The sequence below is a fragment of the Salarias fasciatus genome, chromosome 23 (genome assembly GCF_902148845.1).
Source record: "Salarias fasciatus chromosome 23, fSalaFa1.1, whole genome shotgun sequence".
Taxonomy (NCBI): Eukaryota; Metazoa; Chordata; class Actinopteri; order Blenniiformes; family Blenniidae; genus Salarias; species Salarias fasciatus.
In genome coordinates, this window is record NC_043766.1 from 14,702,338 (window position 1) to 14,728,490 (window position 26,153).

Below are 26,153 nucleotides of genomic sequence, written 5' to 3' on the forward strand. Positions count from 1 at the left end.
TAAGGTTGTTCGATTTTGAGGTCGATGTTGGAGCCAAATCCAGATCGCCACTGCTGGGGCTGGTGGTGTGTGTGTGTATGTGTGTGTATGTGTGTGTGTGTGTGTGTTCTGCTGGCTGGCCCCATGTGTTACCCTCCTAACCAGTTTCTAATGACGTTAATGCCGATCAGCCACTGTATAGATTTCTGCCTGGCTGGATGGAGAGAGCTAATCACTGCACACATAGAGCCTGCAATCGATACCAGTCCGGAGGAGTGAATCAACCTTTGAGGCGCTCTGATCTCCAAAAATTAACTAATTAATGTCCAAAAGAGTTCATTCTACATTTAAGACTTTTCTTAGCTGTGGCGGTGACTTCGCCTGAGCGTGATCACATCTGCAGCTCTGGCCCTAAAGCTCTGAGTGTGCTAACAAAACAATTTTCTAATAATGATCCGTCAATCCAATTGACAGGTCTGGTTGTGGGTTTTGCCTTTCAGTCTTGACCCTCTTTGGAGGAAAATTTACATTTACCTGTATAATCAACAACCTCACAGTTGGAAATCATCATCAGGAATACAGATTAATCAACAGTGCTGCTGATTCTTCAGCGACAAAGAGTTGATAAAATGCATCCTGTTCAGTCAAAAAGCCAACTGCTGCTGTTCTGAAAAGACAACTTCAATATAACAAGTCACTGTTTTACAAATCAAGTACAAGTGGTCTCATCCTAAGTAGGTGTGCTTCTCAAAAAATACTGTTTTCTCTACAGCAGTTTCCCAAGTTGGGCTGGCCTCCCTTTAGGGGGCGCCAAAGGAAACACTCATCAAGGGGCCCCAGGAGCACACACACACACACACACACACACACACACACACACACACACACACAGACACACACACATTTTAGGAACTGAATCTGCTCTAAGCAAAATGAAAAAGTGCATCATTTGTTCTTCATATATATGGCACATTGAAATGTACATGTACACTGGAATTTGTTCTCTGCGTTCAGCTCATCTCCACGGAGCGGTGTGTATTCACTGTGAATCCAGCCTTTGGGCCTTACCCGGGAACGTCTGCTGAGGGATACAAACTCTGATTCTCTACTTATACACCTACCTTGTTAATCTAAATTAACAAAATAAATTTGTGCGGACTCATAAACACGTTAGCAACAATTGTGTACTATATATGAGAGCGTTCCAGACTTCGTATGGTTCAAGCAACAATAAAAAAATAGTTGGATTCAAGTTTCCAAGAAAAACTGTTTTCAGGTTGTTGTTTTTTTGATTTATTGACCATCACCTCTTACTTTATTGTTGCTTAACACTTATGTATTTGTGCGTGGCAGCAATAGGAAAAAAACCCAGAATAGATGACTTACTCCGTTTAAAACACATTGAGTTTGACACATTGATGGCAAGAATTTACATTATAATTTTTTGTAGACAGCACTGACAAATCATTATGCCCCTACCCTGTATGTAATTACTTTGACAGAGTGAACACAACAAAGTTACAGCAGATATTTCTACAATATGTAATATTTATTAATAACTTCGCACCCCTGGGCATATCCTCTTTTGCTTTCTTGTCTCCTTTGTCTCAAAACAGAAGTGTGCTGAATTCAAAAGGGAAGAGACCCTCCTCTGTCTGCTGGTCAGAGGTGGCACAGAAAAATAATAAACACAGCAGCTGGCTTCACTCTGCAACCTTCTTCTCTCAGCTATATTTAGAGAGACATGAGCTGCTCCCAGATGAGATGTTGGGCTCAGATTGTTTTCTCTGTTCGTCTGCGGTGGCCGATCAGGTGAACGGAAAGAGCGAGGTGCTCTTCGTGGAGGTATAGCAGTCCACTACACAGGGGTACAGGAGCAGAACTAACTATCGTGAGAAGATTCCTAAAGGTGGCTCCACGTAGGTGCTTTAGGGTCTAACAATGTGCAAAGCATTTTTCTGAGGTTTATGTTCTCTGGGTGAGACGTTGCTTGAACACAATGTGTGTTCAATATGTCAAGTGTAAATCCCTTCTGTCTATGTCTTAAGCCATTTCTGCTTTGGGTGGCTGCACCTACAGTGTAATTTCAAGTTGTTGTACTTGAAATGCTCGTACAGATATATTATTTGATTCAATCAGCAGAACAACTAAAATGTACTATATAGTTCAGTTTTTTGCGATGTGCTTGTCTTGAAGAAGAAAAGTTTGAAAGTTCATTACATGCTGAAAGTAGCCTGGAATTCACACGCTAGCCATCTTTAACCTTCTGTTGTTCTAAATCGCTTTTTTTTTCCCAGAATGCCTGGATGCGAGTCTGGGTCAGTGACCCGATAACGCCATCTCTGTGCATGTGCATGCGAGCAAATCCACACAAATGAGCAGTGAAAGGAAAGACCTGTTTTGCAGGATATTGCCAATTGGAACCGAGTAGATTTTTTAATTTTTTTTTTTGTAGCTCTCTGATCAAATGTACAATAGTATTGGGGCGTAATAGTTTGTTTAATATCTGATGGTTTAAAAATATGTGACAGTTCAAGAATGTTTGTTAATTTTGAAATATATACAGTTGAGTCATTGTTTTAGTTGCTGCAGGACTGAAAACATTTCACTATATTTCACACCAGGATACAAAGTTTAAAGTTTGCGTGATTTTGAAATTGTAAATGTTTTGAAGATATAAAAGATTTTCATAGATGTATTCTATTTATTGTCACTAAAACATTTGGATGTGTGAATGTTTGTGCATTATGGTGCTGTCATTTCACTGGTCTTTCCCCCTCGTGTGTATCCCTGAACTAAAATGAATTTCACGCAGCTGGTTTAAACCTTACAACCATCTATTTTCATCCACCATTTTTCTAGAGAATTCACATGTTTATTTTGTGTACCTGGTAGTTCATAAAAGTGCCTGTGAGGCAGTTTGTTTTCAGTTATATTTGTGGTGAAATACAAAAAAATCTATATGAATTTATACAGTATATATCACCATTTTGAGAAAAAAAAATCTAGATATGAAATTTCACCCAGCCCTAGGTGTAACATAAATAAACTGCTCTATACTCTCATTTTCATAGATGTGCACAGGCACCTGATGAGTGGTTTAGTAGTTCATGACCATCAAATATGGACTTTTGTATTATAATAGTTTACATGAAGCTTTCAATTGTTACCTCTTTCGTACTCTTGATTTGCACTGTGGTTTATTTTACAGTTTGACTTCGTCCCACCTTGACCTTCAGTTCAGTTCGTAAATGTATTTATATTATTTTTTAAAGTTAAACTTGTTTGATGCCTTTAATAGTATGAATGTTTTTCAGGAACAGTTATATCCTCAAACTCCCGACTTGGAAAAAACAAAACAAAAAAAAAAAACGACCCTTAATTGTTGACCTGTACTTGGTGCCATTGTCTACATGCAGTTTTTTTTTTTTTCCTTCTTCTTTTTGGTGTCTCCAATGCAGCCCTTGCCTTACCATGATGGCTTTGAGCTGTTTGGGTCCACACACGCACAGTTTCCTGATTCCCTTCTCACCTCTCGCCTCCTTCTTTGTCTGATGTTGGAGGCCTCTCGGCCAATTCCCACGCTAAGAGGAAAGAAAACAAGGGGGGGCATGTTGTGTATATGTGTGTCTTTTGACCTTTGACCCAGGGCTTGTGTCAGTCCCCATCAAATAACATCTGGACTCCGTGGTTGTTATTTAGCCTCACATACGTAATAGAAAGTTCCTTAAATCCCCGGGCCTCGGTTCCCATGAGCACTTCACAAACATGCGTGTAAGAAGAACTGGAACTGGTCCTACGTGGCATATCCCAGGGCAAGGTTAAAATTTTTGTCCAGTTGCAACGACTTCCTCTAAGAAAATACTTCACAAAGATGATAAACACTCCAGCTGCTCTCTCAGCTAGATGAAGATGTTTATGGGCATGGGCTAGCGTCAGATTGATTGTGATATTTTCCACCAGGGACAGTTTAACATTACTGCCAATATTTTTTTGGTTTTTAATGCATTGTGTGTCCGGTTACAAGTTTGTTTTGGTTTCATGATCAGCCAGGGTGAGAAATGTTCATCACAGTTTTCTGAACCTTAGTTGACCAGTGACACAATACAGAAAAACAGGACAGTTCTTTTTTTTTCCCCCTGATATCTGATCAGTCAGATAAAAGTTAAACTGCTTAACTTTCCATTTACAGAGAAAGTGTTTTTCCTTTTCGGTAATGGTGATAAAGCAACCGCCTTGGAACAAACTGAGGAGTCAGGAAGTGGGAGTTAAGGGATGTATTTGTGTGAGAAAAGTTTACTAAAACAGAGTTAAAGAGAGAAAAGGGAGCTGTATTGTACGTCAGAGAAACAGAGAACAATACTGGAAGCAGGAGGCTGACCAAGGTCAGCTTGTGTACACTGTTTTCTGACCAAGACGCCAGCCTGCTAGTCTCTCTGCTTTTACAAGGAGGACGCCTGTCACTGAGCCGAAAAAGTTGTGGTAGTAATAATTCAAGCAGGAAAGATGTACTTTTGAGCTATATGTTGATCTCGTAAACATCTTGTTTCTGCCTGTTCTGATAATTACCGGTAATACTCAGACATAAAACCTCAGTATTCTTCCATTGGAAACTGAGTGTCTTTTTACAAGCTATTCTGAAATCCACAAAGATGTTTTATCATCAGTTGTTCCTGATCAGCTACAGATGTGTTGGTCGAGGTTAGCAGAAATAAAATCACTGAAATATACAGTTTTCTCATGATTATATATTCAGCATAAGGTAAACTATTTAAATTATACAAGTAAGCTAAGTCAGGTAAAACTAGCTCTTAATGGTTCTCAGATCAACTTAGGGTGAAAATAAAACATTATTGCTTCTTAAAACACAAAAATAAGCTGTTGGAAGTGGTGCAATGTGTAGTTTGGATGGAGAAAATTGTAATTAGTTTTAACCTGGTGTAAAATAGTCTATATGTAAAGCACAATCAGTCTGTTAAAGCTGAGAAGACAGTTTTTTTCTTCATTTTGCTTCAACTGTTAATTTGCTTTCTTTTTCATGTAGTTTTCCTTCAGTCCTTCAGTTTTGTCAGGCTGTTTGGTATTGTGTTTGCTTTTTGTTAATTCTATTAATCTGCTATCGCACCCTTTAGAGTATCTATAAAGAATACTACTCAGATGAAAATTTTTGAAGAAAACCCTGTTCCTGTTAAATTAATGCAAACATGTAGAGCTGACATTGAGTGAGTGCTGTGGTTCTTTATGTTTGGAGTTTCTGGAGCCTGATAACTGCATGAGATTCTGCACAATCTCACTTTGTGTGGTGTTATTTCTCCATATTGTGCTGCATAGGATGAAATGGTGCACAATAACCCATTGTGTGTTTAAAATGAATTATGTCTGACAATCATAGATGATATTTATAAATATTTATCTGATGGGTAAATGAAGAGATTCAAGTACCATTGTTGCAGTGCCTCATTTTCTTCAGTAGTGGGTGCTATCCCCCCATTAAAGACTGAAGTGCTTGGGAATGAATTCTACCTTCCAGCTGAAGAATGGAAAAAATGCACAGCTAATGAAAAGCCCGTACTCAGTTTGACACTGAAATAATAAATGATGTATCAAATTTATAGGCATCTAATGCCAACGTCAACATGCATTTCTGTTATTGCTTTCGTAGGAGACGTTTCCCTGTCATGAATTCTGTGCCGTGACCTGCATTGCAGTCATCTGTGTAGGGATTTGTTGTAGAACATCACAGTACACTACTTGTTGTCCAGTCTGTGTATTTCACCACTGATACGATGGAGACTTTGATCTGAGCACAGCTTTGCCACAGATTAGCTCTGCGGAGAGATATGTCTTGTTTAGTGTCACTTGATCTAAACAAAAGGTCTGAAGTCCTGATCCCGGAGGACCACCTGCAAGTTTCATATCTGCCCTCCATCACATATGACTGAAATGAATGTATCTTCATGAAACTCTATCTCTATAGAGTCTAGTATATCTGATACTGAGCCACTCGCTGCAGTCAGGTGTGATAAAGCGGGGGTTTATTCCAGTCGTGCTTTATAGTGCCCTGCTAAAATAATCAGATAGCAGTGGTTAAATTCTCACTCCAATGAAGAAATCTCTTGAAGCTACAAAGTAAATGTCAGTTTTTATTTAAATACCAGTGAAGCCTTAGCAACTCTCTATTCCCTTGACTACAAACCTGTAAGGTGCAGTCGAAATTAGATGTTACAGACATTTAATGGTCCCCTTCTGATGTGTCCTCCACTGCTTTACTTTTGGGACATTCAACTGTCCTCACAGCAGCTTTCCTAAGTGTCCTTGAGCAACATCTCAAAAAAAACCACTTAAAAGATTTGAATAGATAAAAAATAATTGAGGTAAAGGACCAGTAAATATTCAGTCACTTTGTAACATTTTAAGCTGCATCCTTCAAGAATGAATTGGTGTAGAGGAGAGAAATTATCTGCACCCTGTCTGGGAAGGTGAAAGAATATAGGAGGAGGAGGAGGAGGAGGAGGTAGAGGGGAGCGTCTACGTAAGCACCGTCATAAGTCTCCCAGTTCCCCTCTCTCCTGTCAGGCTGAGCTATTTTTACCTTCTGACGTCACTGGTCTCCTCTGATGGAGCCTCGTCACGGCCCTGCTACACCGAGCCGGGGGGGACGAGGGTTGGGATGGGGTGGAGTGGTGGTGGTGGTGGTGGTGGGGTGTCATCGTTAAGGTAAACCCTGCTGCTGCATTCCCGCCTTCCTCCACCGCGTCACACCAATCAGGACGAGATGCTGAGTGCATCACCGTGGTGGATTCAGCCTTCCCGGCCACCCTCCTCCTCCTCCTCGTTCTCCTCCTCCTCGTCCTCATTTGTCTCTCTCCCTCTCTGCTTCTATAAACTGGGGCTGTTTCATTCAGCATCGATTGCATAATGGCCATCTTTCATTTATCAGGCACTATCATTGCTGGAGGCAGGCTGAGCTAAGAATAGACACAACTGCAGCCCTCCGTTGCTCGTCTGGTGCCCTGCTTCCGTTTGTTATGACCAGGGAAGGAAGGAGGGAATGACCATGAATGAAGATACATTCAATTGGTAAAAATGCATCAGTATCTGTTAATGCATTCTTCTGTATTCATATAAAAGCAATGGGTGAATAAATTAATGGAGTTCAGCTAGAAAGCTGTATCTGCATATAGAAACAAATTCCCTGAAAGATGCTGTCTGTCTCGCAGCAAGTCTTTGTTCAATCAGGAAATGTGGAACATGTTGAATTTGAAATATGACAGAGAAGAAGCATGTCTTCATATTGCTTTTGCTCTGCCCTGCTCAAAACCTGAAGCCCAGTCCAGGTTGTGCAGAGTATTGTAGTCGGTGGCGAATGGCATCGGCCAGGGGCACCATCGCCAAAACTCTGCAACTACAGCCACCTGCAGATCGGTGGCCCCTCCCCCTTCTCCCCATGTCAACACCGGTGCCGCAGATCCTGAGCAAGACCCAGAACCCCTCATATTTTACAAAAGTAAAAGTCATCTGTCCAGTGAACTTCGCAGTCCTGGTGTGTGCAACTGATTTGGCTGGAAGGATCTCAGAAAGTCAGCTGGGAGTTTTTAGTAACCGAACTGAAAAATAGAGGCGAGGTTAACATGGAAATATAATTTGTTTCTGTTCATATCAGTTGTACAGTGTCAGCAAGTATGTGTTGGGTGCTTTGACGATATATGTTGTGTTTAATGGCGCTGTCACTCTGTGAGTTATTGAAGTGGGGTGTCAGGTTTTAGCTGTGCGTCATACAAAGACAGGAGTAAAACACTGGAGAGCGTCTTGGTTTGATTGTGGAATGTTAGTAATGTGAAGGGCACATGTTTTGATCTGGGACAATATCAATAATGGTTGTTTGCTGTGCTGAATGCTCTGTCAGCTGAAAGAGCTTTTCATTATTTCTCATGTTTACTAGTTGCTGCTTCTTGTACACTATGGTCAGTGGTTCTGGCTTCACCACACAGACCCAGTCACTGGTATCCATGATGTGCTGCTTAGTTTGCTACAAGAATATTTATGCAGGTGTGTATCAGGTGAAACTACTGACAGGAATAACTTTCTGCCCACCGGTATTTTTTTTTCACTTATCAATTATCCAAACTGCAGGTGAGAAAGCCATATTACATTTGTTCTATCCCTTCTTCATGAATTTTATCTGAAAAGAGACTGAGATTAACTTGGAGATGGTTTAATAAAGTTTTTAGGCATCCATAATTCCTTTAAGTGATATTATCTTGATTTTTTTTTTCATATTCTTTAAGCCATTAATAGACTTTGTACCTGGACTTTTAGTCATGCCTTTTATAGTTTGACACAAAAAGACTTTGCTTTAAATAAGTTGATATGCAAATATTAGTAAAAGTAATTTCCCATTGTCACACAATAACCACACACACACACACACACACACACACACACACACACACGCACACTCGCACACCTGCACACATGCACACAGACGCCCACCTACCCACCCCCACAGAATAAAACCAGTGGTATTTGTGGTGTGAGGTTTCAGTGCTAATCATTACACCACTGTGCAGCTAAACTAGCAGTCGTTGCTCACTATATTAATGACTTGAACACTTCAGCTAATTTAAATGAAACATGTCAAGGAGTAAAATGACACTTCAGCCTGGTGGCCTAAGTTGAACTTAAAAGCAGATGACAATTATATTTATTTTTGTTTTATCTCTTTGCAGTTTTGATGTGGAGAATGGCTTGTCGGTGGGTCGAAGTCCACTGGACGCTCAGACTAGCCCAAGCTCTGGGGCAGCACTTGGAGGAAACATCACCCACAGTCAGCGACGTGAGTCCTTTCTGTACCGCTCCGACTCTGACTACGAAGACAAAGCCATGTCCCGCAACTCATCAACCACCAGTGATGCGTGAGTAGTTTTGTTTTTTTTTTCATTTCTTAATTTTACTCTTCCTCTCCATGATCTGTCTTTTTGCTTCCTTGCCATGAAGGATAAATGACGAATACACATGGAAGGAGCTACAAATTCCTTTTTCAAAGAGTGAAGACATTTGCAAATGTTTTATGAAAAAAAAGACTTGCCCTGTGCCCTGTAAAGAATGTTTTTGAAAGCTGGAAAAATGAATTACTCCTTTAAAATAGTGAAACACATTATATTACACATTATATTTAAGTCATTCAGCCTTTAGCTTTCACTTCTCTCTCGTGTTCTGAGGCTGTGAACCTGAATGTGGAGGAAATGTGTGGGTTTTGCAGTCAAAGCTGTAAAATAATTGTTGTTCAAATGTATGTTTAAAGACTTTTGTTTAGGATTTCAGGTTTTTATGGATGACTATGATCGTCTTTAGAGGCCAGTTAACAGTCTTGCTGTGTTTTCTGGTATATGAAGCAGCGGGATGCACTTGGTTTGTTCGTTAACTTCTTTTAACCAGGATCAAGACTGAGAAACTTCCACCTTTGCTTTTAACATGAACATGCCGGGAGATGTCTCAACTTGTGTTCATTTGTCATATTTATTGTCAAGACACACCTGAGTGTGTTCAGTTTTTATGAATTTCTTGTTTTTCACTTATTTATTCATGTGTGCAGGCGTGTAGAAGACATGATGATAGTGACTCCATTTGCACAGGTGAGTCTCAATTAAAGATTTTCTTGTTGCTGTTTGCCATTTCTGTGAGTTTTCAAATGGATCCTTTTGATTAATCGGCAAGTCAAAAAAAGCACAGTCCATTTTCATTCACTTGATTTCTATTCGCTGCTCAGACATAGACAGGTGTTGCCTCAAATAATGGAAAAAAAAATTATAAGAATTCTCCAGGAGTAAAATCATCTCATTCATAGCTATTTGATGATCTTGACTCTTCAGTTTGAGGAAGAAGACATGGTTCATTCTTCATACAAAACATGCACACACATTCATCACCATTTGTACATTACATGTATTTCGAGTTATATCCTGGGATTAGAAATTGAATGGATTCAGTAACCTTTTTTTTTTATTTTAGAGAAAGCAACTATAACCTGCACATTTTTAACTTTTTACTAGTTAGATATCATTGGGTTGTTGTCAGTCACATAAACAAGTGAACAAGTTAAATTACCCCACAATCTGAGAACTCAAGAGCTTCAACATGACTGGTTGCTCACATGAGATATTGGGAATTGAGCACTTCAGTAACACCTGAAGTTCTAACATCAAGACATTTGTTGCTGTTTTATTAATGGCAGACTGCACACAAGATGCACGTTTGCCTTAGATGTATGTTGTTTACCCCTCCAGGACCATCATAAGTACTTTCATTAGACAGTAATAAATAAAACAACACATTCTAGACAAGAAAACTCTGCTTAGATGTTGTTGGAGTGTCATGGACCATGCAGTCTACTGTATGTTTAGTTGAAAGGGGAGGTATGTGTGCAGTAACTTAGACACAGTCATAAACTCAAACTGTATATTTAGGACTCTGCTTGGTCTGAGCTTTTGTTTTTAGTAAATAACTTAAGATTTAAAACAGTCGTGTGTCCTTTTAAATTGTTAAGCATTTTGGGACAATAAAGTGTTATGTTAACAACCTCTTTTAATGGTAGTGTGTAGTCTCTGTGAAATTACTCCACTTAGTGCCAGTGTAAGTGAGCTGTGTAACCTGCTCTGGAGCAAGTTAGACATGCAGCATGAGTTGCCAGGATCTTGGTATAAAATTAACCATTGTTGTAGTATTATAAGCCAAGGGTTAACCCTGAAGTCACCTGCTCAGCCCAAGTCCCTCTCGGTAGCACATACTGCCGGTCTTCATATTGCTCCCATCCATCGTTCCCTTTACCAGCAAGTCTTTTAATAATTTTATGGACAACTATTTGTTTTACGCTCACCAGCAATTCATGTTTAAGAAATAAATATCACCGTGAGCATGTAGTGTGACACACTGTATTGTTGTGAAAGACAAGAAACACAATATCCATCACGGCATCATCAATATAGCTTCATATTAATGAAATGGAATAGAGAAAGGTTGACTTTTGTTCGACAAAGTCACTACAATAACGACTAGGAATGAAAACCAGGATTCATTTTCATAACATTACATACAAAAGCACGTCAGAGGTCTTTGCATAATTTAATTGCTCTAATTTTTGTTTAGATCCTTGCCAGTCTACAGACTGTGAAGGCAAAGTTTGCTTATCTGACAGGTGCACAAGATCATGTGTCGAGCAGGTATGTAAGAACAGAACTGAATGAATGACCACTGCTCAGTGCTTCAGTCACTCCACCAACACCTCGTCTACTTTCTAGGCGACCGTCAGGCAGCAGCAGCCAGGCGGCCGCAGCGGCAGCAGCACATCCGGCTCATCCAGCTCATCCAGGTCAGTGTTTACATGACTTTTTGTTAGAATATTAGAGAATGCATTTGTTTGGAATCAAGCATGAATTTTTAAGTCATTTGAATGTTTACACAACATTAAAAGTGTACTTAGACATGAGTAACCAGATATATCAGTGTTATGATAGAATAGAAATTAAAAAACGAATTTATTTAATCCAAATATAAATGTCTAATGAAATTCTGAAATTTCTTAAAGTAAAAGAGGAAGGTACATTTGAAATGTGTCTGCTTTATGAGGAGTCCCCATTTTGACTTACTAAATGTGTTGATTTGATCTCAGACCTTACAGACGACGCGTACCAGCTCATGGTGAAGCAAACCATGGAGGAGATGGACTGGTGTCTGAGCAAGCTGGAGAGGATGCACACCAGGCAGTCGGTCAGCGAGATGGCTTCTGATAAGGTGAGGAGAAGCTTGATACGCCCTCATTTCAAGACTTTGTAGAGGGAAAGTTTCACTTATCTCAACTTTCTTTTTCATGTTTTGTTGAAAATAAAAAAAAAAATTCAAAAAATTCCAGGCAGCAAGATGATTCCAGAGATATGTTTATACGCATTACTCAGTCCATATTAAATCCAAGTTGTTCATGAATAGGCAGAAGGCTAGAAGCAGTGTCCATTACACCCACATTAAAGAAGGTCAACAGAGGTACGGTCTGGATACCGAAGACAGACAGACACACTAAGACACCCTACAGTGCTTGTTAATTAATTTAAATGAGATACAATCACAGTAGATGACCATTTTATAGCACTGCTTTCAAGTAATCTCCTTATCTTGTAGAAAATCAGATAAGAATTGGAGTGTGTCAAATCCCTCAAAGTACAACTCAGCTTTAACCAGAATAAATAAAACTCACAAGTGGTGGCCAAATGCTTGGACTGGTTGGGATAATTGGGCCATAAAGAGGAAATTAAGGCTGGCCTTCATAGTCTGATCCAGTAGAAGTTGCAGTAGCACAATATGTTGAAAAACTTTCAGGCTTACGCCGATATCAACCCAGAATTTCACCGTTTTGTTGTATAAAAAAATTTGTAGTGGAGTAAAGTTGAGGTGGCCTTAAGGCCCTTTACTGAGAGCTACTGCAGTGGGAATTAGAATGGCATAATGCATCACGTGCTTGTTATTGTTGTGACAGCAACATCTATATGAATTGCAATAAATTATGTTTCAATGCAATATGAATTCAACATTATTTAAAGGTGCATTAAGGAGTTTTTCAACTTTAAAAATACTTATTTTCCACCATAAATATGTTACAAATATTCAATGGTGTGTACAATGTGCCCTGACATATTCACTGTAAGTACAGCTAACAGCGCTAAATTGTCACTTGAAAGTTTCAGTTTCGAGTGCTACTAAAAGAGCGAGGAAGGAGACACCCTCTTCCGTGCATGTACATGGACGCAAGCCACAGACACGAGCGTTTCACTAAGCTGCAGTTACGCCCAAGGCCTGCAGGGGCCGTTGTTTCGCATAAAACCTGCAAACTCCTTAACGCACTTTTAAAGAAAAAAACACTCATTGAAGCTATGTGTGGATATAATTTGGAACAAGTATAGAAAGAGCATTGCTATAACTGTTGGAGGCACAAATCACTTAAGCATCAACATCATGTGCTTAAGAGTTTTTCACAAGTCATATCATGGTCACAATACTCATCATTATTGCGTACTGTATGTTTCACTAATATTGTGCAGCCCCAGTGGGGATGTGACCATTACAGCTGCATTAAACATAAACGGAACAAGGCTGAGGAGATTTATTATTCAAATTTTCTTTGAATTCATTTGGATGATTAGGTGCTTTGAATGGCTTTCCTCACTAGAGGAGTGGCATTGGGATGCAATACAGAAAATGATGTCAGTGGAGCATTTTTTGTCAGAAAAACATAAGGACCAGATTTTACTTTGAGTAGTTTGTTCTCAAAACAGGAACAACATAATTCCGTTAAATTGTTTTCTGTCTATGTTATCCATTAATGTCTGATATGTAAGATTCTGGTCTTTAATTTTTCTGTTTACTGTTTAAAGTGTTCATCCTTGGAGGTCATAAAAGGAAAGGAGTGTGCTGGTATTTGTGTGAATGAAAACAGTAAAATGAATGAATGATGCCTTCTGCCCCTGAAAGAGTTAATTAGCATCTCTCCGCTCTGCCGCTCGCTGCTCTCTGGCTGCCAGACTTAAACCTCCTCCGTCACACAGTCAGCCAATCAGATGGCTGTCCTCCACCCAGCCCCTGAATCCAGACAAATGTAATTGGAGAAAGGAGGGAGGACACGCAGGGCGGGGGAGTGGAGTTCCTCACAGCCTCTCCCCTCAGTTTGTTTCCCATTGATAGCGTGTGACAGTATTTGTATGAGAGACTGCAGTCACACTTTCTGTAGCTTGACCAACATCTCTAGCTTCTCCCACCATAAAGACAAATACACCTACCCTCATTTCCAGGACAGCACTTGGGACTGCAGGAACTTTAATTTCCAAATGGGCTCATTCTGGTGTTCAGACGGTCCCGGCTGAACGTGAAAGAGGACTGAGTGAGAGAATTCAAAGCAGCTCACTCAGCAAGCAAACCTGGATTTTCCTAACACTAACCTCAGCATGCTGGGGTTGGCATGCCTGCGTCGGTGTTATGGGTTTATCTTTGCAGGAGACTCAGACAGGTGAGCTACTAGGAGCGCTGCTGGCTCCTCTTGTTTACAATGGGATCTATCGATCAGCGGTGCAGGCTTTGCAGGGAGCTGAATGCTGAGTGAGCTCCCTGTCGGGTCCGACTCAGGACTGGATCGGCTCACAAGCTGAACGATCAGAGTGTGAAGACAGGGGAAAAGAAGACATGCACGTTAGATGAGGCTGGCATTGCGGTGCTGTAAACAGTAGTTCTGTATGGGAATGTGCTGCATGTCGATGTGCATGTGTGTGTGCATGCAAACCTGACAGATGATACAGTTTTTTTTATTTACTGGCTTCAATGAAAACAAACTGCTGATGAATGGAGAGGTTTTAATGAGTAACTGCAGGACAGCATTTGTGTCTGTGTGCTTCCATATGTGTGTCACATAGTAGCCATGCAAACACCAGCATCACTCTGTCAGCCAGACCCCCTCCCTCCTCTTTCAGTCACCACGTGCCGAAGCTGTTACATAATCAGTGTGGAAAATATTGCTGCGATAAAATTCAAGGAGGAAACACTGAACACTCTTGACGGGAAAACTTTCCCTAGCAGGGACACTCCAATGTTTTGGCTTTTTTTTTTCTACAACCAAACTCTAATAATTTGGTTGTCAATATTGATTATTGACTTAAATCAGCAAAACATTCTAAATTGAAGGATTCTGAGTTGTTAGATAGAACAAATTCTGCCTTACAGACTCCTTGCACACACACACGCACACACAAAATTGTTTTATGTTACATGAGTTTTTATACAATTCTTTCTGAAATACTTGCTTGGTTACACTTCATGTGATGCTCAGCTTTCAACCTGTAAAGACAGCTGTGCATCTTAGTGGTCTTTGTTTAATCTTGAATCAATAAACACGAATGACAGACAACAGTTGTTCATGTATGCTCTATACAACGGTATGATCCTTTGGGATGATAAATATGTGAATAATGTGTTCACCGACTTATTTTGAGTCGAGTGTGGTGTAGCTTGTCCAGCATTATATATATTTTTTTTTAAAATTTAAACACATGTTTACCAGAGCTCACATCTCTGATGTCTGCAGCTGGAGATATCTTTTTCACCTGTTATTCATTCTGATACAGAATTTGTATTTTATAGTAAGAAATTGCAGGTCAACTAATAAACAATAAGAGCTTGATGGGGAAAGTTTGACTAAATGTACATGTCTTGCAAAGTTCCATTCAGTGTCGAATGAAGTGTAACAGATCAACACATAGCTTTGTTGATCGTCGTCCCTGTTTCGCTGCACTCTGTGTGTCTGCAACCCTCTTGGGACTCACCGCTGTTGTCTTTACAGTTTAAGAAGATGCTGAACCGTGAGCTGACGCAGCTGTCGGAGGCGAGCCGCTCAGGGAATCAGGTGTCGGAGTTCATCGCCAGCACCTTCCTGGGTGAGTTTTAACAACTGGAAAAGTCAAGTGAAAGGACTTTGTGGCAGGAGAAATAAAAGCTGTGCTCAAAGACATGTCGACAGTTAACAGTTTGCTTGGTGAACCCATCCATCCATCCATCCATCCATCCATCCATCCATCCATCCATCCATCCATCCATCCATCCATCCATCCATCATACATGCTTTATGCTTTATCCTGTTCAGGGTTGCTGGGAGCTGGAGCCAATCCCGGCTCACCGTAGATGAGGGTTGGTCTGTGTGTCACAGAACAAACACAGAGAGACAGACAACAACACACACTCACTTTCACACCTTGGAGCAATTTAGGGTCACCAAATAACCTCACACGCATGTTTTTGGACTGTGGGAGGAAACCTGAGTGCCTGGATGAAACCTATGCACCAGACCCAGCGTCAAGGGGGGGAGTGAGGGGCGATGCCCCCTCATGCAGACTCCCCCACCCCCTCAGTCAAAGTACAGTATTTCATTAAAAAAATAAAGTTTTCAGGATATTATCTGCTTAAAAAACAACAGCAAACTCCGCTGGCTTGGTCAAATCAATATGAAGTGTTCTGCTATTCAAAATTCAAAAAAAGAGGAGACTCCAGCTCTCCTAAAGGTGAGAGCTGGTTATTTTGTCATTTGTTTTGCTACCATTTGTGCTTTTTAGCAATGTGGTTAATGATCATACTTTGTTGGACATGTTGATCAGCGCCGCTGATCTGTGGATTCTGTTTTTGTGTTGCTCCGTTACGTTGTCTCCACCTATGCGTCCAATTCAATTCAATTCAATCCTTTTAATTGATAAAAATATATTGGAATATACTATTTGAGAGTAGCCTCATTTTTTTAACTGTCTTTTTTATCCAGTGGTAGTTTAGAGACAGTTTAGTGTCGGCTGTGTTGAGCGCATTGCTTTCACCTGTGTTACACGAAGATTATACAAGGCTGCCAATTAAAACAGTGCATTTAAGGAAATATTCAAGCTCAGGTTTGGAGAGGAAAGGTAGTGTGGAAAGGAAACTTGAAACTAAAAAAAGTAGGGCATTTAGAAGAAAGCTGAATCATAGATAGGATTTTTCAAGTTAAGAAGGCAATTATGTAAGGACTAAAATAGAATGGAGACCAAACAGTGAATCCAAAACAAATTGAAAACCAAAATAAATTGGAAATGTTGAAAATGGGAACAATAAAAAAGGTAGAAATTGAAGTACAGGTGCTCCACCCCGGAAAAAAAAAAATCTAATTGTGGCTTTATAATTCAAGAGGAGAACGGGGAAGTGCTGAGGGGGCAAAGGATGTGGGGATTTTTTGAGAGGGGGAAATGAAAAACGGCTTGTTTCTAAAAAAGAAAAGGGAGGAGGAAATTGTGTGTTAGGAGGGCAGACGGAGAAGGTGAGGATTTTTCCTCCTCAAAAACAGAAGGAGGCGCGGCAGCACGCAGCATTCCCGGACACATTGTGTGGCGTTGTCGTAGCAACAGGGTGCAATATTATTCAGCAGCGTGTTGCATCAATAGGAGCCTCAGTCTTCAGCAGCCCCTCTGGCAGGATGGTCCAGCCGAGCGAGGATGAAGCCAACACTCGGATGCCGTTTTGAGATGAGCGCCTCGGCTTCAAGTCTGGCCGCATTTGGAAATGAACACCATGGTTTTGAGTGTGAGGAAGAGGAGGCAATGTGAGAGAGGTGAGAGAGGCCAGACGGCGCCTCGCGTGACGCTGCCACTCAGGTCGTTGTGCATCGATATGGTGGCGTGTGCTTGTGTCTGAGCTCAGATGTGGATGTTGATCAAGCAGTCATTGCTGCCACGCTAAAAAGACAATAATAGTAATAATGCAGGGGATGGAGTGGAATATTAAAACAAAAATGTGGATTTGAGGTGAGACAAGGTGTCTGATGTCAGAATGGAATCTTTTTTTTTTTTCTTTTTTAAATTTTTCCTCTTCTTTGTATTTTTTTTTTTCCTCCTACCAAAATGGATGAGTCATTTTCAACACAGCCGTGCCTGCTGGAGCGTCACCTTTATGTCAACTAATCATGAGGTTGCGTCGCTGAAGACACCATTTTTGCTTCACGGATTACAAAAACTCCAACCTGTAAACATGATGCCTTTTGAAATCTACCTTTGGAGGAAACATGGAAAGCACTTTCTCACGAAGGCCTAAAATTATACGGAGCTCAACAGAAACTAATGGTTTTTACCCATCATCCTTTGCTTTCTGCTGCTGGTATTTAGCTCTAACTAAAATCTACACTCTAAAATAAATGACTTAATTCAAATCTATTTTGAGGTCAGATATATTGCTATGTACGTGAGCTATGAGCTTCTGTAATTCTTGTGTCTACTGAGGTATTTGTGGGGGGGTTGAGATTTTAAGTGTGTTATTAGTATTAGTATTGTAAAGTCCAGTAATTTAATGAAACATATCCAGTGAATCACAGAGGGAACAGTGTATATCTTCATGTTGAGAATGATTGGCTTTTCGTTAAAGACTTGTGTGAACGAGATCTGTAATTGTAAATTTTTCTTAATTTTATTTTTGAAAAACACTTATGTGTCATTCAAGGTCACCTTGTACAAATTAAAAAAGGCATCATTACATACAGAAGCATAGTGGATTACACAAAATCAATTAAAATCTATGTACACACACGCGCGCGCGCACACACACACACACACGCACACATGCTACTCCTGATATAACTTAGCTATTCTCGTCATCGTCTCGCCTTATTTGGGCAGTATCTTTTTGTCTCGTGACGTGTTAATCCCCTTTCCTTCATTCCTGGTGTTGTCATGCGTGTTTCTTTGTCCTCCTCTATTGTGCTTCACCTGTGGGTCGATCTCGAGAGTTCTCTTAACCATGTGCCCATCGATAATTCAGAGAAACACCCCTGGTTGTTGTTCTCTCTCCTCCATTGGTCACTTTCTTTATTTGTTTCAAAAACATCCATGACGATGAGTTTTTACTACAGTTTGGAATTTTTTTGATCAAATTCACAGTTGGACAAAGAGTTTCTGATTTTGGTCGAAGGTCCCCGTCATGCTGATTTTAAGTGGTGGGACTAATAATTGAGTGACTTTGTGGAGGCGTACTGTTGTGTGAGGAAGACAATGGAAAGTTGTATAGGTTGTTGAAAGTGTTATGGCTATTACCGGTGAAAAATTACCAGCTTATCAAATCACTTCAACAATCATAATGATAAGAGGTTTAGCAGTGAAATACAACAAATTGATAGGGTGCACCTTTACTAGTTGAAGTTTGTTGTTCTGTATGGCTTCTTGGTCTTTCAATATCAACTCCTTGTCTCAAAAATAAAACAATTTTGACTGTCAAACATTGAGACACTTACCGGCAGTTTGGAATAACAATATGACTGTATGAAAGCAGATTTTGAAAGATGTTTAATTTCTCGGGTAGTGTGCTTTTCTGAAGTCCATAGATGCAAAGTGTTTTATGAGTCTGCTTCATCGTTGGTGTTTTCTGGTTCATTGCCACTCATTTTTCATTTTACATGTGCTGTCATCACCTTCTCTGTTGAATCTGTGTCAGTTATGTGTCCCCCATAAATTTGTCTCCACAAACCCTTTGTTGTGTTAATTTATCAGCCTGACAACCCAAATGCAAGACAGTCATTGGTGTTAGAATAGATATGTTCTTCTGAAACTTCAGTGTAAAAAGTATTATAACAATCCTGTTTTGATAACATGAGATTTTATTGTGCAGGTGATTACATAAAATCAAATGCTGAAATGAAGTATGGATTAAACTTTGTTAAACTACAGCAACAATATATTTCCTCTGCCCTTGTGTTTTGATATAGAATATTTCAGTCTGGCCTTAAAGGTATAATGAACGATTTTGTCGAAAAAGTTGAAGCCAAACATCTGTTACTCGCTTTTTGAAAACGCGCATGCGCCAGACCGTCCTACCTGCTCTGCTGCTCCTACGAGCGCGCTTGACGGCGTGACGCATTTCTCCAGCGTGATTGACATGTCGGAGGATCAATAGTTGACACTCGCATCACACCATTCATTGGCTAAAACATCGTCCATCGTACCTTTAACTTTGAGTGTTGTCTTTATATTACAGAGAAAGATGACGTGGCGAGGCTGTCCCCGTCTCCTAAGGAGAAGAAGAATCAGCCGATGTCACAGATAAGTGGTGTGAAAAAGGTCGCACAAACCCAGAACTTACCGCCTGTCTGCATTCCCCGCTTTGGAGTCAAGACACCGCATGAAAGCCTGCTGGCCCAGGTTTGTGCTCATTCCGACGTACGTACAGAAATCCTCACACATCGAGATGCATAATAACTTTATTTTTTTGTGTGTGTGTGCTGTTGTATTTCTCCAGGAAATCGAAGGGATCAATCGTTGGGGTCTTGATATTTTTAAAATAGCAGAATATTCTGGAGGCTGCCCTCTGACTGTGATCATGTACTCAATCTTCCAGGTAACTTGCTTACTCCTGAAAACAAGAAGTATATTCTGAAGCAGAAAAGGAGTTTAAATGTTTCACATTAGGTCTTTTTATGGTGCTTTAACAGACATTTATATTTCAGTTACTGTGATGTTCATCAGTCGCCTATCTAACTGAAGATTTATAGACATAAGAACTATAAAAACTTCAGCCACATGTGACCATACCTGTATATCAGAAACAAGAGCTGGCTGCAGCATAGAAGAGGAAAATACAGTTAATTGTGGTTTTTGTGTTTCTTCACACATGAACAGGAACGAGAGCTTCTTAAAACATTTAAGATCCCAGTTGACACCTTTATCACCTTCATGATGACCTTAGAGGACCACTACCATGCAGATGTCGCTTACCACAACAACATCCATGCAGCCGATGTGGTGCAGTCCACTCACGTCCTCTTGTCCACCCCGGCTCTAGAAGTAAGTGGGGGAACCTCCTGTTTTTGAGGAATCTAGTCACCTTTTAGTAGACTGGGGGTGTTGAATCCTGGTCCTGGGGGCCACCATCCTGCATGTCTTTCCTAATTGCAACATGCCTGATTGTAAAGAGGGGCTCATTGTTGCTTTTGTACAAGCGTGATGAAGATATCAGTGTTAGATTCATGTGTGCTGAAGCAGTAATATATAACGTTCAGGGCGGTGGTCCGTTCAGGCCCAGGGATTGGACACACTTGCTGTAGATGATATCCAACATCAGCTGGCTGCTCAGAGAACCTGAGTCAGTTTCTGCTCTGCTCTAAATGTGTTCTTATGTCTTTTTCATCCCAGACGGTGTTCACAGACCTGGAGATTCTGGCTGCGCTGTTTGCAAGTGCCATCCATGATGTCGACCATCCAGGAGTCTCAAACCAGTTTCTCATAAACACCAGTGAGCTCCCCTCCGTCTCCCCTCTACACCGCCACAACAGGCTCGAGCTAAACAACTATCCTAACAACATGGGAAACAATATTAGACTATGAGAACAGATCTAGCGGTTAGGTGGTGAAGTGGTAATCATTGTTGACTCACAGTGAGAAGGGCCAGGTTCAAAACCAGGTCAGCACCCTTCTCTGTGGACTTTGCTTGTTCTTCCTGTGCCTTTGTGCATTTTCTTTAGTTTGCCTGGCTGCCTCTCACATTCCCAAGATGAAGTTGGAGAAGTTTTACTATTCATGTGTTTATTTTACTGATATGAAATTAAGGCATTCATGCATGGGTACTCTCTCCACAGTTCAGCCTTCGTGTAAAACTGAGTTTTCAAAAAGTCATCTTAACAGCCATAAAGTTAATTTAAAAAGCAAAAACAAACTGAAAAACAAAAAACATCAGCGTTGCTTTCAAAAGAATAGCTGCTGTACCACCATTCTTGTGTAATTTGGAGGTTTTTGCACTAAGGCTAGGATAATTAACAAAGACAGTCTTGCTTACAAAGACAGTCTAACTATCCATCTGTCTTATATACCAGACAGCCTCATTCAAATTAAAGTCACCAGGGGTTGGAGCTCATCGTACCACGGACTGTAAGAGCAACCAGGAATATCCAGATACAATCAATTAAGGCTCGGGGAGTTCTAAAAGCTATTTCAAGGAAGAAAAAAAAATGTGTTGCATAAAAGGTTTGATAAGATCTGATTTTAACAGAATGAATGTAGAAGTTTCCTTTTTCTCACACTTGGGTGCACTCACTTTTGTCTGCAGGTTCTGAGCTGGCGCTGATGTACAACGATGCCTCGGTGCTGGAGAACCATCACCTGGCTGTAGGATTTAAACTGCTTCAGGAGGACAACTGTGATATCTTTCAAAACCTCGAAAAGAAAGATAGAGACAACCTCCGCAAGATGGTGATCGACATGGTGAGAGACTCCACTTTAGTCCCACAAGAGCTGCCAGAGGTTTAGTTACGCTTAAATCTTTTAACAATAAATAACATTCTGATTCCATGCAAAAAAACAAACAAACTGCGTATGTGTTGCTGTTGTGGTTTTGGGTTTAATATTTCTTACATGGTGAAACCTTTCAAGCCTCAGATGTTGTTAAATGTACTTTTGTCCTTTTTGCTTCATTATGAATGTTTAAACAAAACAAACTACAATTTTTTCACTCTTGGCTTCAGTCTGGTTTTAGTCAGGCACAAACTGAAAGACGACCACCATCACGCCATTTTACTGCTATGTAATCACTGCTCAGTTTAAGGTTTACACATGTAAAAATGTCAGTGTGCGTGTGTGTGTCTCTGTGTGTGTCTGTGCATTGAATATCAAAACATTTCACAGCGCTTGCTTTCTTGCGCTCTGTAGGTGCTGGCCACAGATATGTCCAAACACATGAACTTCCTGGCGGACATGAAGACAATGGTGGAGACTAAGAAGGTGACGAGTAACGGAGAACTGCTGCTAGACAACTACTCTGACCGCATTCAGGTGAGAGCCGCTCTCACTGACAGTACAGTTTACAACGTTAGAAGTGAAGTGTTTATCACATCACCATGATTTAAAGGTGCATTAAGGAGTTTACACGTTTCATGCGAAACAACGGCCCCTGCAGGCCTTGGGTGTAACTGCAGCTTAGTGAAAAGCTCGTTTCTGTGGCTTGCGTCCGTGTACGTGCACGGAAGAGGGAACTCCTTCCTCGCTCTTTTAGTAGCGCTCGAGTAAAATTTAAGTTTCTTTTGCCTGGTGGAGTCTGTGCTGGAGTTGTGGCAGTGCTAGAAGCCGGTCTTTTCTTACTTTCTGGAAGCTCCATCCTCAGTACTGCTCAGTTGCTGCTCGTTAAGCATCTGGCGGAGTAATGGCGGACAAAACTAAATCTAAGGATATCAGGCCAGCGGGAGCGCGCATTACGTCACATCCTCTCAAATTCTCGCCAAGAAATGCTGGTGCCGGACCGGCAATGCAACTTTCAAGAGACAATTTAACGCTGTTAGCGGTACTTACAATGAATATGTCAAGGCATATTCTACACATCATTGAATATTTGTATCATATTTATGGTGGAAAATAAGTATTCTTAAAGTTGAAAAACTCCTTAATGCACCTTTAAATGAAGGAATTATTAATGTACAATGCAGAAAAATAATAGTATTCTTCACTCATGCTTTGGCGGCTATTCTATAGAATGATCAACAACAGGGATTTTGTATGTTCAGTCCATTATAGAAATATATTTCGTGCCTGTTTGGTCCATCACTAATTACAAAGGTCATAATTATTACATCCTTTTAAAGAGAATGGGCCACTTATTCGAAATTGTATTGAAACTACTGTGATGATTGAATGACTCTCAGGTACAGGTAGTTTTTAAATGTTTGATAGTTTTACAGTGTGTGACAGTTTTCGAATGCGTGACGGTTTTAGACTGTGCGAGTCTTGGAATGTTTGAGTGTTTTAGAATGTTTGATATAGGGCTGGGCATATATCGAAATTTATGGTAACATGCATTTCCAGCGGTGAAGTGCACTGTAATGCCATCAAAACCAACCGACTCCATTGGCGAAAACAGTCATTTTATTTTGCAGACATCAACAATCTGGCCAGTGAAGAAAGGTTATACTCCTGAGGTTTATGAGACAAAAATAAAACACTTTCGTCAATTCAGTTTGGTTGTTTTAAAAAGAAGAGAGCACAAAATTCTGTTTTTTCGGAAACAGGTTGCCAGAAGTTAATTGTTGAAAGTGGTTTTGTGACTGAAGTGTGTCCATAGGAGTAAATTTCTGCTGAGCTTGTAGCCTCACTGTCACCTGAAGTGGGAGTATCACATGTACTCAGTAACATCTCAGTAGTAACAGTAACAGAACACACAGCTTTCACACAGGCAGTGTGGGTGAAAGAGCTGTGGCCTGCTGTCACATTGTCATATTTACAAAGTCTGGTTTTACTGTTTGTGTGTGTGTGTGTTTGTGTGTGTGTGTGTGTGTGTATTTGTGTGTAATCATTGTGACAAAAGCAATTTAGATGCCATTTGGAGTTCTAATTTACTCTTTGTTGTTGTGATTATTTTACTCAAAGTATTTAAATAATTTAATTGGAATGTCCGGGGTATTATTCATAGTGTGATTTAGTGATTCATGCTGTTCTGAACAAAACATAACTGTCGCAAAACATCGAATAAGAATCTGTTTTCTCCCCCAGGTTCTCCAAAACATGGTCCACTGTGCGGACCTGAGCAACCCAACCAAACCACTGGAGCTGTACCGCCAGTGGACGGACCGCATCATGATGGAGTTATTCACTCAAGGAGACAGAGAACGGGACAAAGGCATGGAGATCAGCCCCATGTGTGACAAACACAACGCCTCCATAGAGAAGAGTCAGGTAACCTACCACACACACTTTTAGTTCTTCTGTATCTTTCTAGTCATTTCCCAGGCAACTACATTTATTACAGAGAAGTGAAGTTATGATAGCACTGCATTGTATTTCCAATGTTTAGTGCTTAAATGATTGGTTGTTTGTTTAAATATAATCACTTGGTGTTTAGTGTGACATGAAAAGTTTTGTAATTCAGTCTCTTAAAATAAGTCCTAAATTATCCTAATCTTCTGTAGACGTGCTCCATATTTTTCTAATGTTTGTGTTTCTGTGACTAGGTGGGGTTCATTGACTTCATTGTTCACCCTCTTTGGGAGACGTGGGCTGATTTGGTGCACCCTGATGCCCAGGACATCCTGGACATGCTGGAGGACAACAGAGAGTGGTATCAGAGCATGATCCCCCGCAGCCCCTCACCCCCCATTTTTGAGGAGCCCCAAGGTGAAGGGAGGTCTGCAGGTGGAGCATTGGAAGCAGGAGGGTCCATCCCTTCAGCAGGGGGGGACAAGTTTCAGTTTGATATCACTCTGGAAGAAGAGGAGGAGAACGAGGAGGAGGCGGAGTCTGACCCAGAGACGTCCCAACAGGAGGAGTTAGTCTTTGAGCCAAACGGTGACTCCTTCTCGCCGTCTCTGTCCCCAGACCCCAACAGCAGCAGCGGCAGGTGCCGCCCCCCCTCATCCCAGCCGTCTCAAACCCTTAGTCTGGCTGCCATGTCGGTGCGGAGCCCCCACTCGCACGGGACGCTGGCCTCCATGGAGCAGGAGCACGCTGACTCAAATAACTGAGCCAGGAAGGCAGCAGTGGAGCGGCCCTCTTGCACATGGGCGCGCAACAACCAGCACAACCTGCCCCACCTGACAAACATGCACATATGGAGATGGTGGCAGGGCAAGCCAATGTCTGTAAAATCACCACAGTCCCTTTACACTGGAGACACCCTCTCTAGAGGACAGAGGATCGTTCTTCCTCTGTCTTATTTTTCAGCAAGAATGTTTTGACCTCCTTTTGGGCACCCAAAAGGCCTTCATGTCCCCTTCGTGGTTTGTTGTGAGCCTCGGCTCACAGACAAAAAATATTGCTGCATAAGCTGGGATGAAAAGTGGAGGCCAGTGCTCTGACAAGAGGTGACACAGGTAAAGGAAATGTCTTCCTCCAAAATAACTGTGACAGTCTGACACGAGCAGTGAATGAGGATCACAGTGGTGTGACAGGGTCTTGGAAATTATTTTGCACCATATTTTTAAGTTTAAGAAATGAAATCCATGTTGGCATAAGTGAGTATGATTACTTTGTTTAAGAATGATGTGCGAGATGAATAATTGTACCAAATATAGGACGTAGATGAGCAGAGAGATAAATTGATGGACTTTAACCTCAGGGTATGAAATCTAATGTAGCACAGATGTACTGGATACCCCAAATTATCTCTTCTGATTTACCTCCAAGACAGAGAAAGATGAAACGTTGCTCATACTGTGTCTCTCTACATTTAATTAAAACCCTTTAATACACAATTTGAAATTTGAAGCAATCAAATACTAAAACCAGCTTGTAGCAACACAGTAATTGAACACTGAAGAAGAGTGTAGCCCAGTCACCTGTTTTGAATGAAAAACTGACACCACCTGTATAATTAGTTTGAGCTTTAATTTTTATTACTATAGATTATTTTAAATGGTGTCATCGTTTCGGTTTTTAAACTTCTTGAATTGTTCTTCGTTGTCCATTTGCCAGTCTCGTCTGTGTTTATGTGCTTGACAAGCATTTTTTTTAATCAGGGTGCCTCCGGTCCGCAGTAGCACTTTACCGCGTCTGCCGTTCAGCTCTTCTGTTCACTCACACAAAGGGCTTCACCTACTGTAGGCCTACCGATCACAAAAACACAGGACCAGAAATCGGTCTAGAGTGGAAGAGTTGAATCCTGGTTCTGTAGGG

The 26,153-nt window shown here is 40.8% G+C and overlaps 1 protein-coding gene across 1 annotated transcript in view; it reads left to right on the forward strand.

Moving 5' to 3' along the window:
* LOC115381476 (cAMP-specific 3',5'-cyclic phosphodiesterase 4D-like) overlaps positions 1-25,828 on the forward strand; it is a 109,674-nt gene extending 83,846 nt beyond the window's left edge. Inside the window, 15 exon segments of the mRNA XM_030082888.1 lie at positions 8,709-8,894; positions 9,575-9,614; positions 11,125-11,198; positions 11,277-11,347; positions 11,648-11,769; positions 15,353-15,446; positions 19,543-19,706; positions 19,804-19,902; positions 20,184-20,348; positions 20,697-20,796; positions 21,607-21,761; positions 22,206-22,328; positions 24,036-24,218; positions 24,494-24,995; positions 24,998-25,828. Of these exon segments, the coding sequence (XP_029938748.1) occupies positions 8,709-8,894; positions 9,575-9,614; positions 11,125-11,198; positions 11,277-11,347; positions 11,648-11,769; positions 15,353-15,446; positions 19,543-19,706; positions 19,804-19,902; positions 20,184-20,348; positions 20,697-20,796; positions 21,607-21,761; positions 22,206-22,328; positions 24,036-24,218; positions 24,494-24,995; positions 24,998-25,164 (2,245 nt within the window). The 3' untranslated portion in view covers positions 25,165-25,828.
* Positions 25,829-26,153: the final 325 nt, after the last annotated feature.